At 55.7% G+C, this 12,939-nt stretch overlaps 1 protein-coding gene across 1 annotated transcript in view; it reads left to right on the top strand.

Annotated features, from left to right (window-relative positions):
* Window positions 1-12,043, top strand: part of LOC109461357 (kinesin-like protein KIF19) — a 33,634-nt gene extending 21,591 nt beyond the window's left edge. Inside the window, exons 15-19 of the mRNA XM_074314005.1 lie at window positions 1,073-1,197; window positions 3,722-3,830; window positions 4,335-4,673; window positions 6,318-6,471; window positions 11,245-12,043. Of these exons, the coding sequence (XP_074170106.1) occupies window positions 1,073-1,197; window positions 3,722-3,830; window positions 4,335-4,673; window positions 6,318-6,471; window positions 11,245-11,345 (828 nt within the window). The 3' untranslated portion in view covers window positions 11,346-12,043. The remainder of the gene's footprint in view (window positions 1-1,072; window positions 1,198-3,721; window positions 3,831-4,334; window positions 4,674-6,317; window positions 6,472-11,244) is intronic.
* Window positions 12,044-12,939: the final 896 nt, after the last annotated feature.

The following is a 12,939-nucleotide window of genomic DNA, read 5'->3' as shown; positions in this document are numbered from 1 at the left end:
GGGGCGAGGGGCAGTTCCCGGAAGTGTGGCCTGAGGGAGGGCCCAGGGGCCCCACTGCATCTAAAGCCACTGCCCAAGCCCCAGTTATAGAGGTCCCGGGGGCTGCCATTGTCGGGTGTCGGTCGGCCTGTGGGACGGCTCTCTCGGGCCTCTGCTTCAGTCCTCTCTCCATCGCTTTCCTGCTCACAGACTATTACGGCTTTGTGCACCCCTCTCCTGTTCTGCCCAAACACGTGTCCGTTCTAAAACAATCCTTTCCTAGAGTTTGCATCGGGGTCCCCAAGACCACCCTCAGCTCAGTGTGCCAGAAGGACTCACAGAACTCAGAAAAGCTGTTATACCAAACTGAGACTCTGTCCCCATGAAACACTAACCCCATCCCCCTCCTGAGCCCCAGGCACCACCATCTACTCTCTGTCTCTATGAATGTGACCCCTAGGTCCTCATGTCAGTGGGATCACACAGTGTGTCCTTTGTGACTGGCTGGTTTCATCAGCACAGTGTCCTCAGGATCCATCCATGCTGTAGCAGGGGTCAGTGTCCTTCCTTTTAAGGCCGAGTAACGTCCACTGTGTGGAGGGACCGCGTTTGTCTGTCATTCACCCGTCAGTGGACACCGGGCTGCTCCCGCCTCCTGGCGCCTGTGCACAGCGCTGCTGTGGACGTGGGGTGCAGGTATCTTTGAGACCCCGCTTCCGGTTCTCTTGGGCACAGACCCATGAGTGGATTCGCTGGGTCACCTGGTGGTTCTGTGTTTAATTATTTGAGGACCTGCTAACTTTTGAGGGTGCTTTGACACCAACCGTCTCCCCTATGCCTCATTTCTGCTCAAGGGTCAAGGCCACCCCGCCGTTGGTCCCTGGCACTCGCCCTTGCCCAGAACCTTTCTGTCTGTGTGGGCGGCACAGCTGGACGTGAGCTAATGGGCTGGCAGGCCGGCCTCCCCGCTGGGTGGCTTCTTTCGCATAGTGGCCAGGAGGAAAGGGCCCTGCCGGTGACCCCTCAGGGACCTCCGCTTGACGACGCAGCTGGCCTCTTGCCCACCTTCCTCAACTCTTCTGTCTGGTCCCAGGATGGCTCTGCTAGGAACACATGTCCACCACCAGAGGAGTCCAGCCAAGGCCAGCCTGACGACAGGAAGGACCTCCCGTGGGAAGCCCCGTTGCAGCTGCCACCAGTGCTGCTGGAGACGGACAGGTCAGCAGGCGTTTCCTCACCTGGCCACGCACCACCATGCCCTGGGTTCCGGAAGAGGCTGGCCAACGGAGTCATGACCCTGGGGTGTCAGAGCCTCCGTTATGCCTCCGGAGGGTGTCCCGTGTCCCCGTCCTTGCAGGGATGTGTGAAGCATGAGCACATCCTAGGAGGAGCCCTGCCTGGAGCAAGTATGAGGTTGGGCAGCTCGATGCTAGAAAGACCTTTTCACTTTGGATATGTTTTTGTTCCCTATTAGCCACGTACTCCCCCCCTCTGTGCTTTTCTTCCTCTTTCTCTCCTTTTGACTCTCGGCTTTGGCATTTTCCAACGCACCAGAACTTAGACTAGGAGGCTGGGCACTACAGGCTCATCACCTCGTTGGAAGTGTCCACATTTGCCAGTTGGTGTCACTGTCTTACTCAGCTGGGGCCGCTAAGAAAACACCACATACCGGGGGCTAAAACGGCAGGAACTCATTTTCTCACAGTTCTGGAGGCTGGATGAACATTTAGATGCCTCCTGGGAAAGGCTCTCTTCGTGGCTTGCAGAGGCCACCTTCTTGCTGTGGCCTCATATGCTGGAGGGAGAGATTGCTCTCCTCCTCGTCTCATAAAGTCACAGTCCTGTGAGATCAGGGCCCCACCCTTATGACCTAATTTTACCTTTGTTACCATCTAGAGACCCTGTCTCCAGATAGTCACACTGGGGGCTAGGGCTGCAACACGGGAACTTGGGGGGAGGTGCTGACACAATATGATACCTCCCTGTGGGGCTGGAAGTGCCTGATGTGGTGGGGACACAATAACTAGAGCTGCCGTTATGCTGACACCTCACACGCAAGGGGGTGGGGCAAGGAGGCTGATTAGCCTCTCATTGAAGCAGGACTCTGTGTAGGAACTGCGCTTCTTTCTCCAAATCTCTTCTAACTTTCCAATTGCTGTTGGCTCCGAGTCAGTTAGAATGCTTTTGGCTGCAAGTAACAGAATTCTCAAGGACAGTGAGCCAATCAAACAGATGTATATGTCTGAGGAGAATTTGGGAGGCGAGTAGACTCAGGCGGTTAATTTAATGATTTGGTGATGCCCATGGCCCTCGGTGTCCCCATCTCTCTGTTCTGCTGTTTCTGGCACGTAAATAATGTCTCCCCTTATGTCAAAGAGGCTGCCACAGCTCCATACATCACACCTTCATATAACCACATCTCAAAGAAGAACGGAGGGTCTGGGGTTTCTTTCTCATATGGGAGAAAAATCCCTTCCAGAAGCTCCCCCAGCAGATGTGTCCTAACAACCAAATGGCTGAAATGCAATGACATGTTCACTCCTCAGCCAGTTCCCCAGGAAGAGGGGAAAGGTGGACCACAGCAGGCGTGGGCCAGCTGGGCCCAAATCACCCTGGGGTGCGTTACCCAGGGAGAAGGGGACGGCTGTCGGGCAGGCATACAGCAGTATCTGCCAGATCTAACTACGTATTGAGTGACTGCCAACTGAGCAGGAAGGACAACCCTGCCCTCAGGAGCTGTCCTGCAGGTGTGAGGGGCAGGTGGGGAGGGTAAAGCTTGCTCCTGACCCCAAGAGCAAATCTCGGCGATGTCTGAACTCTGGGCTGGTGCAGGAAATGTTATTGCCCGAGTCAGACTGGCCCTTGGTGGCCATTGCTCACCTCTCTGTGCTGGCTGGCTGGCATTCCAGCTGCTGGGCACCCAGTGGGGTGCCACATGTGGAAACAGTTCAGAAGGGCTCATTGCCTTGCCCAGGTTCATCGTCGGCAAGTGGGGTAGGCACTGAGGCCGGCGTTTGTGTCCAGGGCCCATGCTGCTGCCCCAGCTCTGCTGACGGTGCCCGGAGGCCTTGCCAGCGTGCAGAGCGCCTACACCCCCACAGGCCGTCGAGCTCCTACAGCCTTCCCAGGGGCGCAGGTTATTACCCTTTCCATTTTGTAGATGACAAAGCAGAGCCCACGGCCACTCATCAGGGATCCTGGGTTTGATGCTTCATGCTTTGTTCTTACACAGTCACTGGTGGACTGACCTGACGGGGCTGCTAGACATGCCCTCTCTTTTAGACAGTAGAATCGTAGGACCATGGACAGTTACAGCTGAAAGGCGGTCCAAAGGTCCCTTCCACATAAGGTCCTGTGCGATCTCACGTGGCTCTGTCCCACCCCCACCTCCTTACTGAGCCTTGAATGGGCCAGGCTGGTCCCTGCCCCACACGTCTGCTTGCTTATTTGGTGTGTGTCCCCCCCCGAGAATGCAGATGTGGTCAGGGCAGGGCCACACCTCTGTGAACCAATACACACCTGGCTCTGGGCTCAGGATGGGCCCGAGGAGGTGACCAGCATGTACCTGTTGGCTGCGTGAGCTGGGGTAAGTGCTCCCAGCTTGGCCCCAAACACAGCAGTGGGGCAGAGGCCACGTGCCCTGACCTGTGGGCCACAGTAGCCAGAGGTCCTGGCTCTGCTTTTCCTCTGGCTGCAACAAAAGCCTGAGGGGCCCTGGAGTGGCTCTGTATTTCCTCCACAGTGATGGTTACAAGTCATCGAAAGCAACACCCTCAAAAATGCTGGGAAAGCAGGACTCCCTCCTCCCTCCATCATCCCTCCGTGTCCTGCTGACACCGCCGACTCAGGAGGTGGGTGTGTAGTGCCAACCAGGGCCCCGGGCTCTGGGAGGTCTCCCTTCCCAGTAGGGTCATGGGCCAGCAGAGCTGCACTGGGCCAAGGCAGGAGAGAAGCTTCCAGAAAGAGGACTCTCCGTAAGCAGCCATCACAACGATCATCAAAATTGTGTGACTCTGCTGAGGAGGTGCCCATGCCAGAGTGCTGGGTGTTAGGTCCCCTGGAGAAGACCCCAGCAGCGACTCTGGGATGGGGTGTGTAAATATCCGGACCCCTCAGCCCTTGGTGCCTTGACCCTGAGGCCTGAGTGCTGCTCTGTCAGAGAATGTCCTAGGCCAGAGGCTGCTTCTCACACGCCCTCCGTGGCCCTTGTTCCTACCCGCCCCCCAGCAGTCTTTCCCCTCAAATCAACTACTTGCCTGAGTCACTGTCCCTGGGTCTCCTTCTGGGGGCCGCACCATGGGCCACAGGGACAGCCCGGGGACAGCTGGCCACCCGCTGGTGCTGGTGTCCTATAGAAGCCGAGCTCCCTGAGTGTGAAGCATTTGGGCTCCAAGCTGTGTCCCCTGGCTGGCCTGGAGTGGGGCACCCCAAGGACGGCAGCAGAGGCCCTCAAGGAGATGGCTGTCAGCACCAAGGCCATCACCCTCATCGCGGCCACCCGGCGCTCCAAGGCGCAGGACTGCGATGGCAGCTGCCACTCCTCCCCGCACCTCCCAGAGGAAGTAGCCTTGGACTCCAGGGCCCCGAGCCCAGCAGACAGGAGGTGGCCCCACACCAGCCCAGGCAGGGCCGGCTCCGTGGACAGGAAGGCCTGGAGGATGCAGTCACCCTCCCTCAGCTGGAGCGTGCGGCCGGTGGGTGGACACAGGCCCGGGCTTTCCTGTCCCAGGGGTCCCGCCAGACAGCAGGGCGGGAAGGTCAGGGACTGACCTTCACAAAGTCACAGAGGGTGAGGAGGGCGCTAGCCATGCCGAGGCGAGAGAGGACGTGGCCCCACAGGACACCTTCACCGGGACCTTCTTCCCTCCGCTCAGCGGCACATGGCACACATCCTCTGTGCCATAACAGTGGGCAGAGGGCTTCACCTGCTTTTTCCTTAGCTTTATCTCATAACTTTTCATGTGCCCCCTAGTAATTGTATTTTAACTTTAAAAAGGGACATTACTTGGTTCCAAAACACAGCAGCTAAATAATATTGTGCCTTGCTGGGCACTGACCCTGGGGCGCTTTCTTTTCTCGCCGTGTCTGGCACCACGCGGCACACACAGGCCCTCCGTCACTGTCTGCAGAGGAAACTGGCCACAAGCCGTCCACTTGTGGCCACTTGTTGTTCTCTGGTCCCCGTTAACTGGCCCTGTAGTTTGTCCTAAGTTCGTGACTGTTACACACAATCCTTTAGCATCCTGCTGGGAGCGGTGTTTTTCATTTTGAGTCACTTTCTTTGGATATGGGACAATGTTGGCCTGTGAAAAAGTCTCCACGACATTTAAGCAAAAATCTGAGAGCTCACAGCAGCGTGTCAGATTGATCACAGTGGTGTGAGAGTATGTTTGCCCGGGGGAGGGGCGGGTTCTGCACAGGTCGGGCCCCTGTGGAGGGGTCCTTCCTTCCTGGGGTTTCCTTCTCACTGTGCACTTGGTTACACAAACCGGACTGACGCTGAGGAGGCAGGCTAGTCTCTGGGCAGGTTGGCTGGGTGTCTTTCCACCTCTGCTGGATGTCCTGTGGGTGTCTGTGGATTCAAATTGGAAGTACTCTGGTGATTGCTCAGTGGAACTGAAGATAGGGCAGTGGGACAATAGCAAGGATAAGAGAAGGTGAGTGTAGTAGTTAGTGTCCTCCAGAGAAACAGAACCACTAGAGTGTGTGTGTGTGTGTGTGTGTGTGTGTGTGTACAGAGAGAGAGAGAGAGAGAGAGAGAGAGATTTGGGACGTGGCTCACGTGATTCTGGAGGTGGATGGACAGGTCCCAGACCTGCCCTTGGCCAGTTGCAGACCCAGAACAGCTGACGTTTCAGTTCAAGTCCAAAGGCAGGAAAAGCCAGTGCCCCCGCTCAAGGCAGCCCAGCCCAGGCAGGAGGAGTCTCTCCTACTCCCTGGAGAGTCAGCCTTTTCGTGCTATTCATGCCTTCAACTGATTGGACGAGGCCCACCCCACGAGGGAGGGCAATCTGCTTTATTCAGTCTGTGTATTTAAATATTAATCATTACAGTGGGTTTAGATGAGAACCCCATCCATAAGGGGTGGGTGGTGTTGAGAAGAGAAATTGGTGGAACAGTCAGGACAGCATCATCCATCCATTCTTCTTTGGGGGTTTAAGGACAATGTTAGCAGAGAGTCTGCCTGTTATGTTCACTGAGATACCCCGTGTGTCTACAGCAGTCTGGCACACAGTAGGCATGTAAGCAGTACATGGCTTCAGCTCAAGTGGCCTTGACATTCATCCCTTCCTTTCTGCGCCATACGCACTGCCCTGCTGTGTGATTTCTCCCTTCAGGCAACTGAGAAACTTCAACCCTGCACCCTGGAGCATGTGGCTGAGAGCCAGACACCGCCTGCCCCCCATCGGCTGTCAAAGTCCCCAGCGAGGAGCTTTTTCCCTGCTGTTCCTGTGGCCTCCAACATGAAACCCAGCCTCAGTTTCCATGCAGGTACAGGGTCAAAAAGAAAACTAAAAAAAATTGCATGTTGGCTTTTTTTGCACTCTGCCTCTCCCCCACCCCATTTCAGCTGTGAATCCATGGAAAGTGTGACAGTTGGGGCTGTTATCGGTTGTCTGCTCCTTGGTTTCGAGTCTGTAGGACAGTGAGAGGGCCAGGCCACTGGCTGCGTGAAGAGAAACGTTTACAGAGTGCTCAGCTTTGCTTCTGGCCCGCCTGACACCCCAGTAGGGTTTAAATGAGTAAAACTGTGCACGCACAGTTGGCTGCCTTTATTCTGCCTGCATGTTTGACCCCTATGGCTTGGATCCTGGCTCCTGAGGTGGTCGTTTTTACAAAAATAATACATGCTCATCGTGAAAAGTTTGGGAAATAGGTAAAATTATAAATCAGATGCACTGGACACTGTCCCCATCCAGAAACGGGCTCTAGAAGATGACACCTGTGTGGGTGACAGTGAGGTGACGTCTGCCCTTTACAGGACAGGGGTGTTTCCAGTTTGTCACAATTGTAAAGGGACAGTGGTGGCTGTGCGTGGCCCTCAGAGTGCCCAGCAGCTGGTACTGACCTCCAACCGGACGTGCAGGATCTGAGGCCCAGCGCTCCGAAAGGCCTAGGGCACCGACCACACCACACCCCGTGACCAGTGGCCTAGAGTCTGTATTTGGAAAGGTATCAGTCCCGTAGAGAGTGGGAAAGGCAGACAAGCAGGCTCGTCCTCCGCAGACGGCTGCGAGCACTGGCCCGTGTCGCGATGACACAGAAACAGCTCACATGTATTTGGCGCTTGTTGTGTGCAAGCACTTTACCAGTGTCGATCCGTTTGTGCTCGTGATAGTTCTGTGAGGTCAGGAACGACGATTATCCCGATGGACACACGGAGGCACAGAGAGGTTAAGGCACTTTCCCAGGTCATACAGCTGGGAGTGGCAGAGTTGGGACTTGAAGCCAGGTGGGCTGGCCCCACAGCCCTGGCTCCCAACCGCACCTCCAGACGTCCCTTCCTGTCTTGCTTTATTGGCGTCTGTATTCTCAGTGGGACAAAGGAGGGGCGCTTCTTTAGGGCTCTTGGTACACACTTCAAGGATGGCGGGGCGTGTGCACACCCACACCTGCCTGGCTGGTGGGCGTGTACCTGACACACCTGACTCACAGCCATGCTTCCAGAGGCTTCTCAGAAATCTTTGCTCTTGAGGACAAAACTCAGATTTATCTGTGATTTCTCAGTTGGGCTACTGTACTTGCCGGGAATCACGGAGGCCTGCAACAACTTAAAACGCTTGAGGAGTTCTTGACCTTCAGGAGGCTTGCTGCTTTACAAGCTTGTATCTTTCCTGCTCAGTAACAGTACGTGGGACAGAGAACACAGGCGTTAGGGGTGGGAACTGCGCTGCAGGGGCTGGTCTCAGGGCGTCTCTTCCCAGCAGACAGGCAGGGGACAGTGCCTGTCCCCAGCCCCTCACGTGGAGGAGGTGAGGGGAGCCGTGAGGTGCCTGTGAAATAACAGGTGTGGTGTGTGGTGGGCCATAGCTCGGCTCAGGAGGTGACTTGTCACTGCTTAACCAGAGGCTCATCTCCTGCACCCCCCTCCCAGCTCCAGTCGCTGGAGCTCGAGATTCTGTCTCCTCTACAAATACGCCCCTTGGAATGTGTTTGCATAAATGATGAGAAAAAGAGTTTGCTTTCCCCAGTGTTTTGTCATGAAATTCCCACCATGTACAGAAGTAGAGGGAAAGCATGAGACCCTCCAGTGTCACTGTCTTCTGCCTATTTTGCTTGTTTGCTTCCCTGGAGCTATTTAAAGAAAATCCCATGCCATTTGCCCCATAAGTATTTCAAGAGCGCTCTCTGATGGCTCATAGTGTTATTACATGTCATAGCTAGGACAATCAAGCGCAGTTCCCTAATATCATCTAATGCCCAGTTGTGTACAAGGGAAATCAGCCTTTTTCAGATAAAAATGAACAGACTGGAACTGGCCCCTGTACTTGGCAGGAAAGGGGTGAACGCTAGTCCACGGGGCCGCTGAGCCCTCCTTCCTTTGTGGGCTCTGAAAAAAGGCTGGACCCTCTTCCCTCAACTGTGTCTGCAGAGGGTCCCCATGGGGGGCAGGTGTTCTCACCCCTACACTGAGTGTTCCTGTGATTGAAAAGTCATAGCATCTTAGAGTGGATGGCCCTTCAAGATCGGTAGCCCAGTTGGTCTAGACGGTAAGGTGAGGTGGGGAGCGGGGAGCGAGGGAGCGACGTGTCGGGGTCACACTGCACGTTGGTGGCACAGCCAGGGCTGGGAACCCCGGGTCCCTCATGCTGTGCCTGGCTGCCTCTGAAGGAGAAAGAACACAGTTGTACTTGGCAGGTGTACAGTGAGGGCCTGCAAGTGGCTGGGGTGGACCAGGTATCCCCTTTCTCTGGCCTGGGCGGCAGGTCTGTGTTGAAAACGGACCTCCCCAGGGAGGCCGAGGATAGAGCACTTACAATGTTTGCAGTGGCCTGGGCCCCCGGGAAGGCCCCTGGGCTGAGGTCCTGGAGTTCAGTCTGATTGCTCAGGCAGTGGTTTTGCTGGTCCCACATTCATGCACGATGTGTATCGCGTCTGGGGTAGCGGTTACATGCCACCACCCTGGTGCCTCTGAGAGGAGGGAACAGGGCCACCACTGACAGTGGCACCAGGAGGAGTGAACGTGCTGCCGTCCTGGAGCCAAGTAAGGGAGTGGTGTGCCCGACGCTACCTCCCCGGCTCATCCCGGGAGCACAAAACTGATCCCAAACCCTTCTAACAAGTGCTTGAATTCTTCTATGTGACGACCCCAACCCCCCCTACACACACACACAAAGTAAGAGCCCCTTAATTACCATCCAGAGCAGCTTAGAATGCTCACACTGGAAGCAGCGATCGCAAGCCCAAGCCAGCAATTCCCACACCAAACCCAAGCCAGTGCCGGTCTGGTTGACCAGCAGCAGCTCTCAAAATAACGTGGGAAGTCACAGAAAACACAAAAGTGCAGCTTCTGCAAGAGGGAGACCTGCACACAGGTGCCTCCCTGCACACAGGTGCCTCCCTGCCCCCGGCCTTCGGAGCCTGACTCAGCCAGGAGCCTGTCAGTGCGTCTTCCTTTCAGACTGAACCACAGTGCGGGCCCGCCCCTTCTCGTCCATGCGCGCAGGGACGTTTGTTAGTCCCGTGCACCGCTGTGTGCCCAGGCCTCCAAGCAGCACCTGGCACAGGGAGGATGCTCACTAAGGAGGAGCTGAGTGGATGGGTGGACAGACAGACAGACGAGTGAATGAATGAATGAACGAATGAATGGTCCCCCTCTCACTGAGGCCAAGGGTGCTCCTTCAACACTGCGTTCTGTCTCTCTGGTCTCACTGTTTAGATGAGAACTCACTCCATGTACCTGAGGTCAGCTTCACCCTCCCCAGAGCCACGTGGCAGAGTGGCACTGGCCCCAGCAGGGCACCCCTCCTGCCCCGGGACATCCGAGGTCAGTGCCCGCCGCCTCCCCACCCAGTGCAGCCCCACAACCCCCACTGATGCCTTCCAGAATTCTCAGGCCGACCTCCATGGGGAAAAGTCAGGGGGTGACAGTGGGACACATCTGCCTCAGATGTGACGTTCAGCAAGCACTCCGTCATCGGCATCCCACAGCCACATGCGGCCAGTGGCCACTTGATTGGACGCAGGTCTAGAGCACAAGCAAAGCCAAGCCACCCCGCTCCTTTCATCCAGAAGCAAGTGTGCTTGTTTTGCTTCATTTAAAATAACGTCTTGCCAGAGCATCTCCCAGAAACGTGCTGAGTTTCGCACGCTCTCCAGCAGTATTATGTGCTTTTACCATAACATCCCCGGCCTGGCGATTAGCCTTAAATCACAAGACGCAGTTTTGTCAGTGCCTCTCCTCTTCTTCCTCTTCCTTCCCCTTCTTCTGTTTGTGTATCTGGAAGCAGGAAGGTCTCCTGCATGTCTATTAAATCCTAGAGACCGTTTAAGTCATGTTACTATCCACATTCCTGCCATCCTCACCCCAGCCCACGGCACATATGGATAGGAAACCCCTTCTGGCATCACTGGCACTATTTTCTCACCCCCTGAATGAATACACAACCAAGCCATCTGGAAGGATGGGTATAAATCAGCAAGAGGCTTTTAAGGCCCACCAGGGAGGGCTGGGCCTATGCAGGAAGTTCTTCCTTATGTCTAACTTTAGTCCCTCTTGCTGTACCTTTAACTCATTCCCTCATGTTACTGTTTCAGAACAGGTTGAGAACTTCTTGTTATTATGCCTTTCTTTTTAAAGGTTATTGGGGAAAAGGTCTCAAGGGTGTTTACTAGCCATGACCTTAAGGCCAGAAGCTCCCAGCCCAGAGCAGGCTGAGCAGTGGCCAACGGTGCACAGCCGGTTTAAACAACATGTCTTTGAATGTGAGGGACGGGAGGTGTTCCACAAGGGTCCCCGCACCCTAATGCGTGTGTCCAGCAGAGCGGAGTCCTGTGGACAGGCCTGGTGTTCCCAGAGTGGCAGAGGCCCACAGAGACTCAGAGTGCGGTTCAGGTCGGGAAGGGAAGGTCCCTTAGCCCAGAAGGTGGCGGGGGCATGGCAGGGGTGGAAGAAGGAGAAGAGCCCATGGGGGTCTGAGCTGAGTCTGGTGGGCAGCTTAGGCCAAGGCCAGGCACTCACGCTGGGCAGGGCCCCTGCCCGCTACCCCAGCCGGGACTCTGGCTGGAGTTTCCCACAGACTGAAGTCTACCCACCCCCTCCAGGATCCACAGACAGCGGGGGCCGACGCCACAGCCCACTGCCACCCAGCAAGCCTCACAAGCACCAGGGTGGCAGTGCCAAGAAGCCCAGAAGACCAAAGTAAAGACAGCGGCAGGCAGAGGTGGCAGCAGGTGGGGAGGAGGAGCCAGGGGAAAGCCAGAGAGGGTGACCTCAGGCACTGGGGTCTCTTTGTCCCAAAGCTGGCTTGAGAGATGGGGCCCTGGTGGGGACACTTTGGGGGGCTTCCCACAGCCCTTTGCACCAGTGGCTATCTCACCATCCACCTTCTGAAGAAGGGCCACCCATGCAGTCAGAACCCCTCCCAAGGACCCCTCACGGGGAGCTTTGGGCCTCTTATGGGTGATTCTCAATCGTGGGCGCTCCTTCCAGGATCACTGCACACCCTGTTTTCTGCTCCAAGAGAAGGCTCTGTGTGGGCTGGGACAGCAGGCCAGCACCCTCCAGCTCAGGCTCCAGCGAGGGTGCCACTGGGGACAGCTGAGTGGCCGCTGGCAAGAGGAGAAGAATGTGTCCCCAAAGCCATGTATTAGTCAGGGCTCTCCAGGGAAACAGACTCAATAGGGGGTGTGTGGGCGCTTGCATGAGCCTACACAGAAAAGGGATGGGGGAGAGAGATGGAGGCATGATTGTGGGCAAGTCCAAAATCTGCAGGGAGGACTGGAGACCCCGGGAAGGGCTGATGCTGCAGCCCTGAGTCTGAAGGACGTCTGGAGGCAGGCCCCCCTCTTCCTCAGGGGACCTCAGCCTCTTTCTCTTTCAGCCTTCGACTGACAGGACGAAGCCCACCCTCATTGTGGAGGGTCATCTGCTTTACTTAAAGTCTACTTACTGATTTCAGTGTCAGTCTCATCTAGAAAATAAAGCTCCAGTGATGATTTCTTCCTGTCCTCAGAATGACGTAGTCACTTTTCTGAGCTCAGGGTATTGTCAGCCTTTGTGAGATTAAGGGCAGCTGGGGGGTCTTCTACTCTAACAAGACGGAAGGAAGGGTGGTCTGCCTGAGAGGTTCAGAGCGGTTCCCCTGTGTGTGTGGGAAGCTTCACTGAAGGCTGTAAGGTAATGAGTCTAAGACACCAGTCACCCTCTTGGGGACGCCACACTGCCTCTTAGCTGGTCTCCCAGCAGAAATGCTGTGGGGTCAGCACTTGCACGCACCGCGTCTCTCCCCACTGCCTGGCCAGCCTGGGAGGCAGGGGTATTATTTCAAGCATTAGAAAGATAGGAAACAAGCTCCCAGAGGCTGGAAGGCCTGCCAAGGTCACACAGCTGCTGGGTAGTTGCCCCAGCACTGGGGGCCAGTTTCGTCTCACTCCAGCATTACCCCCCACCCCACAAGACAGAAACGAACACTGCAGTGAGCCTGGGGTGGGGCTGAGGCGCATGAGCTCAGGATTAGTCAGCAGGCTTCTCTTGGATTTCCTACCACCTGCAAAGCAGGTGAGTCGAATCTGCAATTCTCTACTTCTTTTTGTTTGTTTGTTTTTCTTATCCTATTGACACACTGATCCAAGCACCCACAAGGAATCAGAATCTCCCAGCGGCCGCTATCAGTGGTAGCTGACAGTTCCTGGCCCAAGCCACCTTATTTCTATCTTTTTTCTGTTGCAACGCTGGTTAGGAAACCAGAAAGAGCTGTAGGCAGTAGTGGACATCGCAATAGCTCAAACTAAAACAGA

Source organism: Rhinolophus sinicus, linkage group LG10, assembly GCF_036562045.2.
Source record: "Rhinolophus sinicus isolate RSC01 linkage group LG10, ASM3656204v1, whole genome shotgun sequence".
Classification (NCBI taxonomy): Eukaryota; Metazoa; Chordata; class Mammalia; order Chiroptera; family Rhinolophidae; genus Rhinolophus; species Rhinolophus sinicus.
This window is presented reverse-complemented; position numbering and strand designations above follow the sequence as displayed.